Below are 12,020 nucleotides of genomic sequence, written 5' to 3' on the forward strand. Positions count from 1 at the left end.
GCCAGGTCCCTGCCCCAGCTGGCCGAGCAGTCCTCAGCGTGGCCTCGATCCATGCAGGACTGTGACAATGCTGTATTTCTGGCACCAACACGGTCACGTTGTGGGTGGGTTTCAACAGTAAGCTCCTCCAACCAACGCTTTTCAGGGTTTCCAGGGCCCTTTGCTCTTTGTTTCAAGTGTCACTCTTCCTTTCACAGGGGTCAACCCTCCCCTATTGGTTGGGCAGCAACTCTAGCTGTCCCCTCCCTGAGCTGGTCCCCCTGCCAGAGCCCAGCAGATAAGCTGGCAGCCTGAGCTCTCTGTGGGTTCCATTCGTTCAAACACTTGTGACCCCTGAAGAGCCGGCGACGTAGGGGAGCTGCAGACGGTGTTGCTGGGGGTGTTAGAGCGGGCTGCGTTCCCACTCGGGGACAGTTAACTGTAGGTGCAACAAAAGCGTATCCAGGTCCGGCATTTAACAGATATTCGTAGAGTGTCTTCAGGAAGCTGGGCATTTTGCCTCACCCTGGGGACATGGCTTTACACAGAATAGGTCCTGCACCAGAGGGAGAGAGAGAGAGAGAGAGAGAGAGTGTGTGAGAGAGAGAGAGAGATCAAGTGCACAGGCAGTTAAAACAGTGTGGCAAGGTGTGTGTGGGGGTGCTGGATGGCTGAACCCCGGAGTTTCTAGAGCGGTGAAACTGTTCAGTATAATCCTGCAGCGGTAGATGCGTGAAATAGAACTTAACAGCACAAAGTATAAACCTTAATATATGCAAATTTAAAAAAAGCATTTAGGAGGTCAGGTGATCCCTGCACAGAATGCAGAGTTTGACAAAGGAAGCTAAATGTATCACTAGCGTGAAACTATCTCCCTGGTGGGGATAGGGGAATAAACAACAGTGTGATGCGCACTACCGTTAAACTGAGTGCTGGTTGCCATGGGAACTCATAAGAAGGGCCCCTACACCCTTTTTAGGGAGTCAGGATGTTTCCTGAGGGAAGACTTATCTGAGCTGAGTCAGTTGGGGAAGGAGTGCCCCAGGCAGAGGGAACAGCCTGTGTAAAAAAAAACCCTGGAGATAAAAAAAGCACAGAGTACACAGGAGGCTGGGCAGCAGATACACGGGGCCCGGGCTTGTACTTGTTGAAGAGCTTCTCTTTCATGCTGAGGGCCGGGGCCCCTTGAGGTTGAAGTAGGGAAATGACCCAATCAGATCTACCTACAGATGGATGTTCCTGTCTCCTTCTCCCTCCTTCCTTCCCTTCTTCTCCTTTGAGATCAATAAATAAACATTTAAATAAAAGAACATAAAAATCTCACTTGGGTGAGGGATCTCACTTTCAGAGCCTGTTCTCATCTGTAAACTAGAGATGATAGCGCTCCAGCCCCTATAGTGGTCTGCTGGCTGTGAATGACCTGCGGGTACGATGCCGGAGAAAGGGGGAAGGTAAGAGCTGGGCTGCTTTGAAGGCTATTGTAATTTAGGTGAGGGATGAAAACCAGCCCAAACTAGGGTGGATGGGCAAAAGCGGAAAAAGTAAAAGCTATTGCAGAGGCCTTTCTAGGACTTGATTGTTGGTTAGACGTGGTGAAGGAAGAAAAGAGGCGAGGGTGGCTGAGGGCAGAATCGTTGTGATGGGAGCATGGGAGGAGGGACTGGGGGAGTAGACTGGCCCAGCAGGGGTAGTTCTGAGTTCACCATTTCTCTGGGACATCCAAGGCGACATGTCATGAAGGCCCTTAGATAGGGCCTGACGAGGTAGTATTAAATAAGTATCTGTCAAGTGAACAATTATACTGGATAGAAGTTGGGACAGGGCTTTGGGAAACATGGACCCCAACAACAACAGCAAAACGTTGGAAAGGTTTTGCATCATCTGGATGAACTGTGTGTGTGCACGTTTACCAGAAGCTTCTCGTTGCTTCTGTCCTCCTTTGCCTTCGGCACTACACTTCCGGGATAAAAGAACACTAGCGTCACCCTGAGTACAGAAATGAGCAAGTGGACAAGTCTGTTTATCACGCCTAACTCGAAAGTTAGAGATTAAAAATCATTAAAAATATGTATTGATTTATTTTAAAATAGCAACCATAAACTCATTTGTGTTAAGACAAGTAACTTCATGGAAAAGCACTATATTTCTAAAACAAACAAACAAAAAGCAACAAGAGTAGCATTCTTTTTTTGTTTTTGCAAATCCCTTTAATGGCTGGCTTAATAGAAGACAGCAGGATTCTCATATCTGCCTCTGCATTCTATCTGGGGCCATATGTTGTTTTGATTGAATAATATGAAGAAAATCTGGCCCTGCACAGATATGTATTTGGAAAAAATAGACTATTTTAATAGCTTTTTCAGATAATTGTGGATGAAGTTCTTTGATTCTATACCAAAACATGGCAAATGGTAGTTTATTTCTTCATGTTTAGATGCAATTGGAATCAGAAGCCAATAATAATAAACTTTTATATTTTTACATTAATATCCATTGGTTAATTTTGCACTTTGAACAAATCCTTTTTACCAATGCATGATGTTATAATTGCATGCATAGGTCATTTGGAAAATTGTGTTCTTTTTTAGAGGTATGCAGATCTTCTAAATGTTGACATATTTTATTATATAATATAAAATATTATATTTGTTAATATAACCACCAGTACCATCAAAAAAGTCTTTAGGTATGGGAAGCTGTCAAGCTTATGGAGGGTGGATAGAAGTTTTCTGAACTTGTAATTTTTGCTTTGAAAGCTCAAAATTCATCATTTGTAAGAAAATGCTTTCATCATCTTGACAGAGCAGGCTCATTTCATTCAGTTTTGAGAAAGAGTTCGCCATATACCTAAATCTGACTAAGTTTGACTGACAGTTTGTCAGTCATTTGTTCCAAGTAAAAATTGTGTTTCATGCAAAAGGGAACGAATATAATGACTACTCATACATACAGTTTGGTGCTGGCAGTTTTGCTGCCATGCCTGAGTGGCATGCTGATTAGCTTCCTAAGGCTTTATGTTCAGTAAACCTGCTTCAAAGAACTGTGCATTCTCGCTATCTAAGGAAGCTGGAGCAGAGAGCAGGGGAGATCTGTGCAGAGAAAATAAACTCCTAGGACAGAAGAGAGAGCCTTGCGCAACAGGATGGGGCCGGATTCCGGCTACTTAGGTGTTGGTCATTTACCTTCTGTGTCATATTTACCTTATTTGTCACGTATGGATAATTTGTACCCTGTGATCTCTCACAGCATAGTTTTTCTTTTGCATTAATAAAAAGCTAGTGTTCATTGGCCATTTCGACGTCCTAAGCACAATGCTAAGCAATTTAGTTTGCATATTCCTTAATTCCCAGTATTTTCTGAGGGCATCTCTACTTTACAGATGAGGAAATGAGTGTCTGAAGGTAAACCGTTTGAGATCACAAACCTGGTGGGTTAGATACGGAAGTGATTCGGAGGCACGAGATGCTAGGGCGAGACCTACTCATTTGTGTTGTTTACGGGCAGCCTGGTGCAGAACCCAAGATGTAGCCCGATTCTGAATTGGGCAAGACCAGCTTGGCAGTGATTGGGCATCTAAGCTAGTGATGTTAGCAAGCTCATCAGCAGGTAGACAGTTCTCACTTCCTTTTATCCCCCCCCCCCCCATCGATTTGAGAGTGAGAGGGGAAAAAAAGCTTTGACTAGTTGTTCCATTTAGTTGTGCACTCATTGGTTGCTTCTTGTATGTGCCCTGACTGGGGATTGAACCTGTGGCCTCAGTGTGTCGAGATGATGCTCTATTCACTGAGCCTCCTGGTCAGGGCCGGTGGTTCTCACTTCTGAACAAGGGTTCAAAATGAGATTTTAGTCTTTAGATTACAAGGTGAGCATGGTTCACCGTTTTCCCCCATTTCCCAGTAATAGAAGGTCAAGGGTATTAGGTAGCTTATCAAAAGTAGGATTAGTCATTTGAAATGAGAAATGTAGTTTAGACTGGCTTTGGTAACTTGACATAAGCCGAGTTGTCGAGTTGTCAGCACTAGAAGGCTGTGTCCGGGCAGCAGTAGTATGAAGAGGGCTCAGATGTGACTGAAGAGTGTTGAGCTAGAACTCTTTGGATGCTTACTGTTCTAATTTAGACTACAAGGTGCATGGCATCACTCAGAACTATATAATGTATATAACCTGTGCAATCATATGTGTCAGGGCTATGATATGGTTTTTGGTATTTTTGAATTTTTGATGAAGGCTAAGCACAGGCTTTTCTTAAAAATTGATATATATAGCCTGACCAGGCGGTGGTACAGTGGATAGAGCATCAGAGTGGGATGCAGAGGGCCTACGTTCAAAACCCCGAGGTCACCGGCTTGAGCATGGGCTTACGAGCTTGAGCTCGGGATCGCTGGCTTAAGTGTGGGATCGTAGACATGACCCCATGGTTGCTGGCCTGAAGCCCAAGGTCACTGGCTTGAGCCCAAGGTCGCTGGTTTGAGCAAGGGGTCACTCGTTCTGCTGCAGCCCTTTGTCAAGGAACATATGAGTAAGCAATCAGTGAACAACTAAAAAGCTGTAACGAAGCTTGTCTGTCTCCCTTCCTGTCAGTCTGTCCCTGTCTGTCCCTCTCTCTGTCTCTGTCACAAAAAAATTGATACACACACACACACACACACACACATTATTTTTTTTTGCACACAGTCTTTGAGGTTTCACTGAATTTTTGTTGCCAATGGATCCCACTCTCAAAATTACTGATAGAGATTGTAATTGTGATCTCAATAAAGCAACATTCTATTCCTTCTCATGTGGGATCAGTTACAGTCCTTGCTTTTATATTTGAATAATATTTTAAAATGACATTTATTAGTTAAACATTAAAATAATGTTTAATGATGTTTATTATTGTTAACATTAACAATAATAATGGCTGGGTTAACTACCTAGATTATCAGACAGAAAAAAATGTCATCAAGTAGAATTAGGGAATGGAGAAATGTAATAATTAGCAAACATTTTTCATCTCTCTTAATTACTAAATGTTTTATAAAAGAGATTTAATTGTTTTGTCCATCATATTAGTAAAGATTTTTAAAAAATGTAGTACTATAGTTCTAGCAAAGGTGCATGTTAGAAAAATAATAATGTGCTGTTGCTCAGTGAAATTTTCATATAGTTGGCCAGAAGCATTTCTGGCCAAATGTAAGAGCCTGGAAGGAATGCGTCCTCTTTAGTGATTTCCCTAGGAAGCTGAAGAATCTTAAGTATGAAAAGCTTAATGTACAAAAATGTGAGTGGAAGCATTATTTATATTAGAGTTGGAAATGATCTAAATGCGTTTGAGAGGATTTTGACTTTTGTGTTCGAGTCCTCGGGTGTTAAATCAGGTGAGTCCTGATTTCTGGGATTCAGTGATTCCTTGCTGTGTGGAGGCTCAGTTGAAGACATCTAGGCTAGTTGTGTGATAGTTCCTAGAAAACATGTGAGAGTTTTCTGGTGCGATTTCAAAGGACAGTCAGATAGGTGGTCCCTGACTTGTTGGGCCAACATTTGACATGGGGGGTATTTTGCTAGGGTGACGGAAGGAGTAGAAATAGTTCAACAACCCTGGAAACTGCTAATTGGATTGTCTTCATGGGGGATCTTTCAGTTTGTTGAATGAAAATCCCAGGTCCCTTATGTAGTATGGAGGACCTTTGTCTCTCCCTCAGCTCCCATCTGTCTTTCCAAATCACCTTCTACTTCTCTAGAAGGAAAATCTCTAAGAAATGCTACTTTATTATTAGCTAAATTAATTACCTCTATCTTATTCCAATTTGAAAGAACCCTTCTTGCTCCCCAAATAGGTTATCTAATTCTAATTTGATACCGACAATTTGATCTTGTAGGTAGGAACTGTCTGCAGACTGAGGGGGGAATGTCTCAGGGAGAAGATGGTGAATTTATTTATAATGTTGGAATTTCAGCCTTCAATATGTGTCCTTCAGATATAACAATAAAATAATAACTAATAAAGCCCTTTCTGTATACCAGGCTCTGTTCAAACTGCTTTACCTACAAGAGTTTATTTAATTCTCCCAAGAGTTCTAGTTGTGGACAGGCCAGCTCTGATATTAGTAAAATACATTCTGGAAGAATCTTGGAGATCTTGCCCTGGCTATTTTTTTGGACTAGAGATGGTTTTGTCTTTTTCTTGGGGAACCACCGGATTGTCAGATCACTGGAAAAAGCCCAGGAGAGAGAGGGTGCAAGTGAGAGAGGTGTTTCCCTTGGGCGCGTGTTGCAACACGCTTTTGAGCCAGTGTGCAGGGTGTGAAACCGTTTCCCTTGCAAGTTTTTCTTGGACGCATCTAACCAAGGAAGGTTTGTTTGGGGGTGACATAAAGGGGTGGGGATGCAAATTTGAGGATTTTTTTTAAAAATGGGTCATGTGTTATCTTGATAGATTGCAAAGAGTAAGCATCGTTTTGGGGATGGGGAAAGTGAGGGGTCTATGTGAAGAATTTTGCAGTTGGGGGTGTGGTGTAAGCACACAAATGCATGCTTGTGATTTACGGTGGAACTCTTGCAGACGGTGCGAGGGAACAGAGAGGTTAACAAATATACATTTCTACAGGTCAGGGATTCAGTCTTGGTCTCATCACTGTGCCCAGCACCTGATACCATGTGCAATACTGAGTTAAGGCTTCAATAAACGTTTGCTGGGTCTGCTTGAACTCAGCGTTTATAAAGCTGGAAAAAGAACTCCGAGGACTCCACATAGTGGTGGCTGGTGGCTTTGCCTCTAGATTTTCTTCCTTTCTTCACAGAGCCGCTGCTGCCCCCTTCTGGCTTTGATAGGTATTTCTGGAGGAAATACTTTTTTAACTGCTCACCTGTCATTAAGCTTAGTGCTCCAAATCTAACAACTCAGAGGCCTGGATGAAGAGTCAGGACAGGTCCAGGTAGCTGTGCTTTGAGAGAAGCCCTGCTTGGAGATAATATATATGTCCCTTTGCAGAGGATTTGGCTTTCCTGGGACTGGAGTTGAAATTGGGATTATTCTGTTCAGATATCTGTAGTGGAAAGATGATTGCCTTGGGAGACAGAACTGGAATCTAGACCAGCCATAAACCTTGAGCTTTGGCTTTCTGGGCCTCACTTTTATTTTCTATAAAAGGAGACCAGGCTGACTATGTTCCAGAGGGGTGAGGGACTTTAACAGCGGGTGGGCCTCTAAGCTGTCCCCTCCCTCGTGACCTCTGCCTCACCGCAGGGCAGCTCTGCTTTGAGCTGTTTTATTTATGAGGTGTCAAGTGTAATTTTGCAGGGAATAAAATGTCCTCAATAGCCTAAAGCCACTGGACTAGATGATCTCTGAGATTCTTCCAGCTCTAATGGAGTGATTTTATGAACTTAGAATTGAGTCAGAGACTTGCAAGCTGAAATCATAGTGCCCAGAATATCTGTGTAAGTGCTGTGGGTGTTTTGCAGGCGGACAGTCCAGAAGACATGCACAGCTGGATAAAGGAGATCAGGGCAGCTGTCCAGGCCCTCAAGTGCCACCCCAGAGTAAGTCACTTCCTTTCTGTTGCATAGTCATGTCAACTTAGAAATGATTGTCCGTGAGTGGGCAGGCTTTATTTGGTGATGTAGGCAGGCAGCCTGGTCCCGGCTAAAGCCCCAGGCGGGCTTGTGTGTTTGTTTGTTTTTCAGCTGACTTGGGTACACATTTTTATTTTTGGTTGTTGGAGGAGGTGAGGATGGTTTGGACAGAGAAACAGAGATTCTGATGTGTCCCGCACATCTCCCTGTCGGGCAGACCCTGACAAGCGTGGAGTGGATCCCACGGACATACTTGGTTTCTCTAGACCAGTGTCCCTGTCCCGCACATCTCCCTGTCAGGCAGACCTTGACAAGCATGGAGTGGGTCCCACTGGACGTACTTGGTTTCTCTAGACCAGTGTCCCTGGCCCTGCGGGATGGTGGCTCTCCTGAGTGGGCACTCCTCCTGGGGCTTTGGGGTGAGCATTGTCAGGAAAGCCCTTATTTTCCTTTGTTTTCTCTTCCCTTTTCTTCTTGTAGGAAATGTCCTTTTCCAGATCCATTTCTCTGACTCGCTCTGGAGGCTCCAGCCTCTCAGGTGGGGCCAACTCCGTGTTCTGCAGAGGGCGGCCCGCTGTGGAAGAGAAGAGAGCTCTCTGCAAAGCCCCCTCTGTGGCCTCCTCCTGGCAACCCTGGACACCTGTCCCGCAGGCAGGGGAAAAGCTGCAGACAGCCGAGGAGGCTCCTGAGGACTCTTTGTTCACATCTCGACTTGGGGAGAGCAATACTTCTGGGGTGTTGCCCAGCTCCCGAATAAGGCACCGATCAGAGCCCCAGCACCCCAAGGAGAAACCATTTGTGTTCAACCTCGATGATGAGAACATACGGACTTCTGATGTGTGATGAGTCGTAGTGCCTAGGGAGGGACGGGGTAGGGGAGGACTCAAGAAACGGAGGCCATGACTCAGTTTCCCTGGCTGTTGGAGGGTAGTCAGAGGTCTTTACGCCACTCATCTTCCTGTGGATGCTCCGTCTGAGGGGCCCATCCAGCTGGCGTTTAAAAAACAATGTATCATTGCAGTGTATTTAAGTGGGAAAATCACTAGGTTACTCCTGTAGGGCTTGCTCAGTAGGGAGCAGCTTGCCTCTTGTTTGATTATTGCAGGGTCGTCCTAATGAGAGGAGGCGGCAAGTCCAAGTCTGTTCCTGACGAAGTTTTATTTCCTTGTCCTTGTTTTAGTTCCTTCTCTTTGTTTTCAAGACAAGTCACAGAATCTTATGCCAGTCGCATGGTTCTATCCCGTTCCTGTTTACTGGCTGAAGTTTGACTGTGAAGTAGAGGGGTGGTAGCTAACTGCCCTGAAAGGAGGGAGGAGCCGTGAAGACCCAGGCCCCACTTGACTGGGATTCATTTTGAAGGGAGATATTAAATTCTGGGTGCTGGTGGGTGGCCTTCCTAATGTCTACCAGGTCAGACCTCCACAGGGAATGAAATAGGGACCTCTTGTAAGGAGTGAGGAATGATCCATTCAATGCAGCAGTCAATTATGGGAATTACTCGGTTCTCATTTTGATGTTCTTTGACCCCAAATACTGTCAGTGTGAGTGACAGGCCTGCCCACCCGCTTTCTGTGTCTGGCCCCAAAGATGAATTTATCAGTGTTAAATGTGATGACTGGAGGACAGAACAGACATCTCCCTTGATACGGTGTTAGTTGGAATGCGTGGAGGGTTAGTACGAGTATGAGAATTCACTTGTGTGATAGACCAGATCTCTAGTTTAGAGTTTTAGATTTGCTTTGAAGCAGGTGCTAGGAAGAAATGGGTTAGAGTTCATCCAGCTAAGTATTTTTTTGACACATGTTTTCCAGACAGAAGGAAAGGTCTGTTTTAGCAAAGACAGATTCTCTTGAATCCTTGCCTGTAGCTCTTCTTTAGTGGGCCAGTAGTAGTCTAAGTGCTGTAGCATCGTGCACCCTGGCAGCTTTGCTTTCTTTGTGTTGCCCTTTGAATGAAGCCTTGTGTACTTGCATGATCTGACCTTGCAATCTGACGAGGTTCTATGTATCTAAGAACAGAGAGATGCGAAGATAATCTTGAGAGATATTTATATTTTTAATAAACTAGAAACTGCATAGAAACATTGATTTAGAGGCTATGCATTGCTGACTAGAGATTTCCCGCCCAGATTTCAGGGTGTGCCTTCTTCCATTTGACACGAAGATACTATTTCTGGGGTCCCTGGGAGGATTTGTCTGTCCAACTTATGTGCTGAACCGCTACCAGGAACCTATCAGGGTTCCCTAAAGGGAGAGAAAATGTAACTCATTTCTGTCACACCTTTTGTCAGCTAGATCAACTAATTTTATCTTTAAATTCAAAAATTAATGACTAGTGGTCAAGGAGCTAAGGGAAGCATTTTTACATAAGTAAATACTTTCCCCTGTTTATGTCCAAATCTAATGCAGAGGTGAATAGATGTGATCAGTAAATCCTTAGTGCCTTGAGGGAAATCTGATGTCTCTCCAGGCACCACAGCACCCTGGAAGTCTGTGTCGTGTTGAGAACTATTCTTGACTGCACTGAGTTGGCGCTGTCCTTCCCTTGATTTGTTTAGCCTCGTGGTCCTGGTGTCGTGAAGGAAACCTACTACTGGGTCGCTCCCTCTGCGCCTTTTCTCTTTTCTGCAGGTTCCTGTCTATGTTGTCCTCAGAAATCCTCAGTTTGGGAATTACTTATTTATGACTGGTCAGAGTTACAACATACTTCAAGTAGCTTGCTTTCAAGAAGTCATTCCAGATTCTTAAAGCTCTTTGTCTCCGGTTCCATCTTCCGGTTTTCCGCAAGAAAATTATTTGGCTAGGTCAAAGACACAGTGCGCCGTAAGCGATACTGAACTAATAAAAATAAATCAGGGACTTTTGAGATCTTTTTAAACATTCTCTAACTCATGGAAAGTTTAAATTATAAAAATCTACCCACTTCTCTCTTTTTAAAATTAAACCCTCTGCTAGATGACTACTAAATTAATTGGCCATTACAGTAAGCTAATAAGGTTCTTATTCAGTAAGAACCTTCTCTATTTTGAGACTGTGTTAAGTTAAACATACTTATAAATCCAAATTGTATTACTGTGATAGAGGGAAAACAGGGACTCTAGTTGGCAAGTACTTGGGAATCCCAAGTTAGAACATTGTTAATGCAGTTCTAACACCAGATAAATATAATTATATATTCTGTGAAGCCTGAAAGCATTATCATTCCCAAACTTTATTTCAGAATTCCTTTGGTGTTCATATTTCTTATCTCTGGCCAATTTCACATCACAGTAATGTCACTACACGTTTGAGCCAAAGATGGTGCATGTACAACCAAAGCATTTGCTTTTAAATGTATAAAATGGAACCAAATGGAAAATATAGGGTGGGGATACACTATAGGTTAGTAGTTAAGTGCAGAGGCTCTGAAATATCTCTTTGAGTTAAAAAAAAATAAAAGAAACTAAAAAAAGTACTGCATTTTCTTTGTGGAATAAAAACCTTCTCTGAGTTGTGCTGTTTTTATAAGACTTTTGATGGGGTCTTGACCCACTCTGTGTAACAGTATTTCAGGTGGTCTTACCTATAGTTGAACTGTTTACTGTCTCCTGTTCTTGAAAGCTTAAGGATTTGCTATCTTAAGTCAGTTGAAGGTTGGTAAACATAGTTGGGCCTTGTGCATGCTGTGAGACATCATCAACATACATCGAGCAGAGTGACCTCAGGTCAAAATGTTGGAATTACACATCTGTTTCTGGGTAGAATGCTGGAAAATTCCCATGAGAAAGAGTAGATTTTAAGGTCCAGCTTTATAGTTCACTTAAAGCAAAAGGTTATTTTCCCTTCTTGAGGATAACTGTTCTGACACAGGCTAAAAGGACCCATTAAATAAACAGCTGTTTCAGTCGTTGAGCAGTGGGATTTGATGTTCGTTCTCACTGTGAACTGATAAACAGGCATATGGCGGTAACAGTATTTTGGAAATGGAGTTTCCCAAAACTTTCCCAAAGTTTCCCAAAACTTTGAACATGTCAGAAATGGACAAGTTTATGAAATCTTTTTTACCAATGTCACTTTCCCCTTCATTCTCTTTTCTCCCTGTGTTATTGCCTACAGCAAGTCACTTATCCTAGGTAGTCTGAACTGTTTGATCCCTGTCCCCACTGCTTAGGAAGGTGTGGCATGATGTTGTATGTTGAACCAGTATGTTTCAGCTGTGAAATGCACTCCCTGTAAGCACTGAGCCCAGTGCATGGAAACTGTATGCTTCTCTTTTTATGTGATCTCTGAATTGGTATGTAGCAAAAAAATTTTCTAAAACTTTTGTTGCTTGTTTTGTAATAAAACCATGTGAAATACTGAAATATGGTGTGTTTTCCTAACGCAGAGCGTGGGTATGCGATCGCTCTTGTCAGTCTGCCCCATTGGTTTTATGGATTTCACAAAGTAGGTCCCTGCTCCGGGTGGTTAGTGCTAGGGACCTCTCATGTTGCTGGAGGGTGGATG

The 12,020-nt window shown here is 43.3% G+C and overlaps 1 protein-coding gene across 3 annotated transcripts in view; it reads left to right on the forward strand.

The window, feature by feature from the left end:
- Positions 1-11,878, forward strand: part of PLEKHA2 (pleckstrin homology domain containing A2) — a 75,977-nt gene extending 64,099 nt beyond the window's left edge. For all 3 annotated transcript variants that reach the window (XM_066380387.1, XM_066380385.1, XM_066380386.1), the window contains exons 11-12: positions 7,426-7,503; positions 8,017-11,878. In XM_066380387.1, coding sequence (XP_066236484.1) covers positions 7,426-7,503; positions 8,017-8,379 — 441 coding nt within the window. In that variant the 3' untranslated portion in view covers positions 8,380-11,878. The remainder of the gene's footprint in view (positions 1-7,425; positions 7,504-8,016) is intronic.
- Positions 11,879-12,020: the final 142 nt, after the last annotated feature.

The sequence above is a fragment of the Saccopteryx leptura genome, chromosome 4 (genome assembly GCF_036850995.1).
Source record: "Saccopteryx leptura isolate mSacLep1 chromosome 4, mSacLep1_pri_phased_curated, whole genome shotgun sequence".
NCBI lineage: Eukaryota > Metazoa > Chordata > Mammalia > Chiroptera > Emballonuridae > Saccopteryx > Saccopteryx leptura.